Source organism: Haliotis asinina, chromosome 8 (assembly GCF_037392515.1).
Source record: "Haliotis asinina isolate JCU_RB_2024 chromosome 8, JCU_Hal_asi_v2, whole genome shotgun sequence".
Taxonomy (NCBI): Eukaryota; Metazoa; Mollusca; class Gastropoda; order Lepetellida; family Haliotidae; genus Haliotis; species Haliotis asinina.
Genome location: NC_090287.1, coordinates 21,700,550 through 21,706,600, shown reverse-complemented (window position 1 = coordinate 21,706,600; position 6,051 = coordinate 21,700,550). Strand labels below are relative to the sequence as shown.

Sequence of the window (6,051 nt, the reverse complement as noted above, 5' to 3'; positions counted from 1 at the left end):
AACAAAATTATATAGGTAGCCAAAACAGAAAGAAGATACTTTGCAGAGTGTGTGAGTGAGTGGGCATATAAGTGAGTGTTTGGGTGGGTGAGTGGAGTGAGTGCGTGCGTGCGTGCGTGCGTGCGTGCGTGCGTGCGTGCCTGCCTGCCTGCCTGCCTGCTTGCCTGCCTGCCTGCCTGCCTGCCTGACTGCCTGACTGCCTGCCTGCCTGCCTGTCTGAGTGTTCCATGACTGAGTAAGTGAATTCGTGATCGATGAGTGTTGTGAGCCACCGAGTTAGTTGAGTGAGTGTGTGATTGAGTGAGGAAAGGAGGACGCAAATAGGATTTTACAATAACGGCGGTTAACACTATAAATACCCTTTCCACATAAAATATCACTTCACATTAATACACATGTATATCCATTGCCATACACATGATACACAGAAATGTCAATCGACATAAATCACAAACGTGCCAACCATAAAACCAAGAAATAACACATAGAATTACAAACCTTTTACATTGTCTCGTGCATTCTCGCACAAATATATACTGTGTGGTTTGGCTGTTTTTTAACGCCGTAGAGCTTGACAAAATAAAAAAAAAAATTCCTTTAGGATTAAAATTCTCAGAATGAATATTTTAAACATGATGAAAAAATTAGTGAAATTCATCCAAATTTGATCACACATGTTGCAAAATGTCAAAATATTAGCAGACTGGCCTTACCGTATTCGTTGATCGTGTACAGTATGTGTTAAAACAGCTCAAGTATACACCTGTAAGATTTGACTGCTATCAGCTCTTATCTGGTAACCTCCCCCTGATTTGCATAACTGGTTTGGGAAACACCTGTGATAAGGTGTGTCTGTCTGTGATGTCTGTACCTGGAACATTTCACTGACGAGCGTAATACCGTCTTAAAGCGGTAACCCCGATCAAACAACAAAGGTTTGAGATCATTGTGACATATAGAAATTACTTTTTGAACCGTTGGAAAGTTGCGAGTCGTTGATCGTAATAAAACTGAGAAGAACAACGGAACAGCGTATTATATCCCTGTGAGGATTTGAAAGCTTGCCAACTCTTATCAGCTTGACTACAACGGTTACCATTTCAAGCCTGCACAAACCAAGTGTTTTTTACAGGTGTAACCATGCTGTGGTTGATCTTGGTCGCCGTCATTCCTATCGCTGCATGCCAGAGAACCGACAAATGGGACAGTTGTGGATGCCACTGGGACACATGGCAGGCCTGGTCGAAGTGCTCCAGTAGATGTTATGGCAGACAGGTACGCGAGAGGAAGGTATGGCACCACAACACGCCAGAATGTGAAGGATTTGAAGCATGCGATGGAGGCAGAGGTGGTTATGTCAGACGGGACTGCAACAACCACTGTGATGCAGGCTACTATAATGGATATAGATGCTCCTGTCCTATGGGGAGATATGGAGAATGTTGTGGCAGCAGTACGTATCACCTCATCTATTAACGTTACACATGCTGTCGACAAAAATATTGCCTGTACGAGGTACCGATCTTGTGGTATGCTTTGTTTAATGGTTAATTACTCAATATGCCATCTTTATGACGACGGTCACGGTCCTTTACACTGCAGTGAAACCTAGAAACGGCCTTGAGACGAACTGCAGCTTCACAGTTAGCGTTAGACGTTAGGTCGCTTGTTGAATCGTTCGAAGACATTTGCCATCACATACATCACTAACAAACTGTGAGGGTAATATTCTTTATGGATAACAACTTCTTTATTGCATATGATGCGACGTTTCGGTATGGATCCTTATACTCGCTTGACAACGGTATAAGGATCCATACCGAAACGTCGCATTATATGCAATAAAGAAGTTGTTATCCATAAAGAATCTTACCTTCTTATCACTTACCAGCTTCTAGTAATGCCAATCAAACAAATCAACAAACTGTGAGGTTCATCTTAATCTGCAACTAACCGAGTCAGGCAATCCAGTGACATGCATCAAGGAAATCTTTGGTTCTGACTACTTGATGCCGTTAGTGAATTCTTACGACGGGCATTGTTTGCTGGTGAGATAATGTATGTTAGATTTTGTTACTCTTCTCAAAGCCTAAATGTAGTATGAATGAAAAAAGAAAAGATAAAAGCATTTGTTCAACGCACAGGCTTTGTGACAAACATGTATAAAAGGACTGTTACATCATGTAACCATATTCGTGACCTGTTTGACCCGCTTGTTTCAGTTGTGATCTGTGCCAAGCCAGCATCCATTCCACACGGAGACGTACACGGAGACAGGTACCAGTATGATGATGTCATAACCTACACATGTGACGCCAACTATAACCTGACAGGTCCTTACGAGAGGAAATGTATGGTTAACGGAGGCTGGAGTCGGTCTACACCTAGATGTCTCTGTATGTATGGCACTAAACTGTGAGAGATATGAAAATAATTATGAGTACTGGCTTTAATGAAAATTTCAGGTTGGTTGGATGATTGTTTAACTCCTCAGTCAGCAATTTTCCAGCTACATGGCGGCAATCGGTAAATAATCGAGTTTGGACCAGACAACCCAATGATAAACATCATGATCATAGTGTTACACAACTGGGACACAATGACATGTGTCAACCAAACCAGCGAGCCAGACCAGCCGACCCTGATAGTCGCCTTTTACGACAAGAATGTTTTGCGGAAGACCATTCTAATCCGGATCTTAACGGGTCGAAGCTTCTAGGGATGAATGACATGCAATCAACAGAATCGCGAACCTTGATAACCCCTATACATGTATATTTGTTGTTGTCGTCGTTTTGGGTTAGTTCGGATCCTGCATCTCCGCCGTTGAAGTTCATTGATTTGCATTGCCTTATTGCCGTTCGTAGTATTGTAAAGTTCCGTAGTCGAGACATTTTAGCACGTCAAATATATCACCATTTTCTAAAGTATACGTACCATATGTAATGCCCTTTTCATATGTACCCTGGGCTGTTTCTAGTCGCCGAGTCGTGTAAGAGTGACCCATGTCAGAATGGCGGCACATGTGTGGATGGTCTGGACAGGTACGACTGTGTCTGTGGAAGGGGCTGGACGGGGAAAAACTGTGATGTGGGTAGGTAAGTTTTTTTAAAAAAAAAATACTATAAGAGCGAACACGGATAATACAGGACAATTGCCGATGTGAAAATAACTGTTTCCTGTTTGTTTCAGATGTACAAGCTCCGGTGGTAGACCAGTGTCCATCTAGTGTCCGCTTGACTACTTCATCTCGTGAGGTGACCTACACATGGACAGTTCCAGTCTTCTCTGATCCCCATGGCAACCCGGTGATAACGTCCTCTGATTATGACAGTAACAACTTCACCTTCCCCTGGGGAGACTTCACCGTCCTCTACACAGCGGTGAAACCCAGCAACGGCCTTGAGACGAACTGCAGCTTTACAATTAGCGCTAGACGTAAGGTCGCTTGTTGAATCGTTCGAAGACATTTGCAATCACATAACAAACTGTAAAGTTCATCTTAATCTGTAACTAATCGAGTCAGGCAATCCAGTGACTTGCATCAAGGAAATCTTTGGTTCTGACTACTTGATGCCGTTAGTGAATTCTTACGATGGGCATGGGTTGCTGGTGAGATAATGAATGCAACTCGTTGCTACTCTTCTAAGGGCGGTGAGTTAGCTAAATGCTCAAAGCGTTCGCTCTTCACGCCGAAGTCCCGAGTTCGATTTCCCACTTGGACAAAATGTATGAAGCCAATTGGTGGTGTCGCGTCCTTTTATTACTGGAATATTGCGCAAACGCACTTACCAGTCTTGCACATACGACATACAGGAAGTAACAATACTCTGATGTTTCAGTGATTTGTCCTGTCAGTATAGACACAACCTACAATGATAATTGATCAGTGGAATTATTATTTCATTGTTCTCACACTTTTGTATCTGTACCGTTTCATGAAATTTACAACGTATGTATTTATGATACGAATGCAGCCAAACCGTGTCCATCCATCGTTTCCCCGATCAACGGTTACGTCCTGTGTAACGGGTGGAGAGCAGATTATGGGCAGTACTGTCTTGTTGGGTGCAATACGAACTACTCTCTCCCACGCAGCTTTGACGCGAGACAGTGGATAGTGTGTGGCGCAAGTGGACACTGGACACCAGATTCTATTTCACAGCGATGCAAAGGTGAATGACATGAATTTCCTTATGTGATTTATTCTTTTGTTTCCCTTTTGTCACTCACATAGCAAACAATACTATTTGGAAATACCACCGTAATTTGTCATATGATTAACTATGATGGTTGTCAAGGATCCAAACCACAATGCCCTTCTTGTTAATGTTGTTTTATGTTATTTTAAGTAAATTCAGGTAACACCCTGGACATCTGAAATGGACTTTTTAATGTATCCGTCTGGGGAACTGAACCCGTGTCTTCGGCATGACAAGGGATGGCATTAACCGCTGGGCTTCTGGCACGTTAATGATTCTGGCAGAGTGTGTCGCATCCATACGTGCATTTGGACTGCTTCGCTTTTTTCAGCCGGTGATGCTGGTGGCCATCTGGTGTTGACGCCTGGAGACTGTCACAGCGGGACCCAGAGGCAAAAGGAAGACTATATCCATGCTCTCAAACGCTCGTCTTTCAACTCTGTGTGCATTGACAACCCTGCTATCTGCTCTCCTGATAATGTCAATGTTGTTTGCGGGGCATAGATGGTTGGTAGATGCGAATGTATGAATCAGACAAGTTTATCGTCAAAAGATACTGGTGAAATAATTGATAGAACTGTTTGAAGGAACTACAAATTATTTTGTGAACACAAGTTTATGGTATATGTTATCAAATAAAAGTTTTATTTTCTTAAACAGGACTTACTGGTGTGCTGTTGTGTTGCCTTGATTTCCATTGTAACTCACCCTTGGATTACATGTGCCTTTAAAAAGATACTATTTTATAAGTGGTCAGAGAGATACCAACACTCGCCCTCGACTACGAGCTGGCCAACACAGAAAGGGTGGTTACAATGATAACAGATAGGGGATTGGGGACAAGTTATCCAACTTATCCAACAATCCCGTTCACAACTGTGAATAAAATATGTTTAAATCACAGATAGGGGTGTGTCCCCGTCCAGGCTGAATCATGTATTAGTGTCCAATGTTGAAACATCAATGGACTTTATTCTAAGGTGTGTGATACTGTCTTCCTATCATTTCTAGCAAAACATGACATTGTGGGACTCGCTGAGACACAGCATGTCTATTCTCGAAGATGATTTCGTTATAGTGCCCCAGCAGTAAAACTATTCAGTGCAGGAAAACTATCAGGTGGGATTCTAGTGTTAGTTAGAAAGACTAATATACAAAACTTCATTCAATTACACAAATCTTATGAGAATGCAATTTTATAGTGCTTGATAAAGCTATGCTCCCTACAAATAAGGATACGCCTACGGCCAGTATGTACATACACCCAGAAACTTCTCCATGGTATAACGGAGTGGAATATGTATTTTTCAAGAATCACTGTTTGACATAATTCAAGAGCTTGGCAATGTAGATGCACTACTGGGTGGGGATGTCAATGCAAGAACAGGTATACAGTTGGATTACATGTACATGAATTTCAAGTTATGTTGGTTTGGATCATTGCTCTTATCAATTGGACGACATTCGCATGACATGGTGATAAACAAAAACGGGCGTTCAATGCTACAGCCTGTACTTACTTCGTTCTCATTATCTTGAATGGAAGATGTGGTTCAGATGCAGATGTGGCTGATTATACCTTTGTTTCAGCAATGGGTACAAGAGTTATTGACTATATTATCACTTCGAGTTCTTTATTCACATTGTGTCACGAATTCGATGTTGCTACGAGGTCAGAGTCTGATCACTTTCCTGTACGATGTACGTTGCAGTAACGAGGCATAGACGTCACAGACTGTTGGGATGTTTTAGGAACTATAGCGACGAAGCATGAAAGTATGTACATACCGGAAACAAGTATAATTGTACATAAAAGTCTAATAAGCGAAACTACTATGGATCTGTAAAA

The 6,051-nt window shown here is 42.1% G+C and overlaps 1 protein-coding gene across 1 annotated transcript; it reads left to right on the top strand.

Annotated features, from left to right (window-relative positions):
* Positions 1 to 840: 840 nt before the first annotated feature.
* Positions 841 to 4,859, top strand: LOC137295062 (sushi, nidogen and EGF-like domain-containing protein 1). The gene is made up of 6 exons (XM_067826334.1): positions 841 to 1,453; positions 2,223 to 2,396; positions 2,981 to 3,094; positions 3,193 to 3,438; positions 3,978 to 4,175; positions 4,534 to 4,859. The coding sequence occupies exons 1-6, from the start codon at positions 1,141 to 1,143 to the stop codon at positions 4,704 to 4,706; spliced, it is 1,218 nt and encodes a 405-aa protein (XP_067682435.1). The 5' UTR covers positions 841 to 1,140; the 3' UTR covers positions 4,707 to 4,859.
* The last annotated feature ends 1,192 nt before the right edge of the window (positions 4,860 to 6,051 follow it).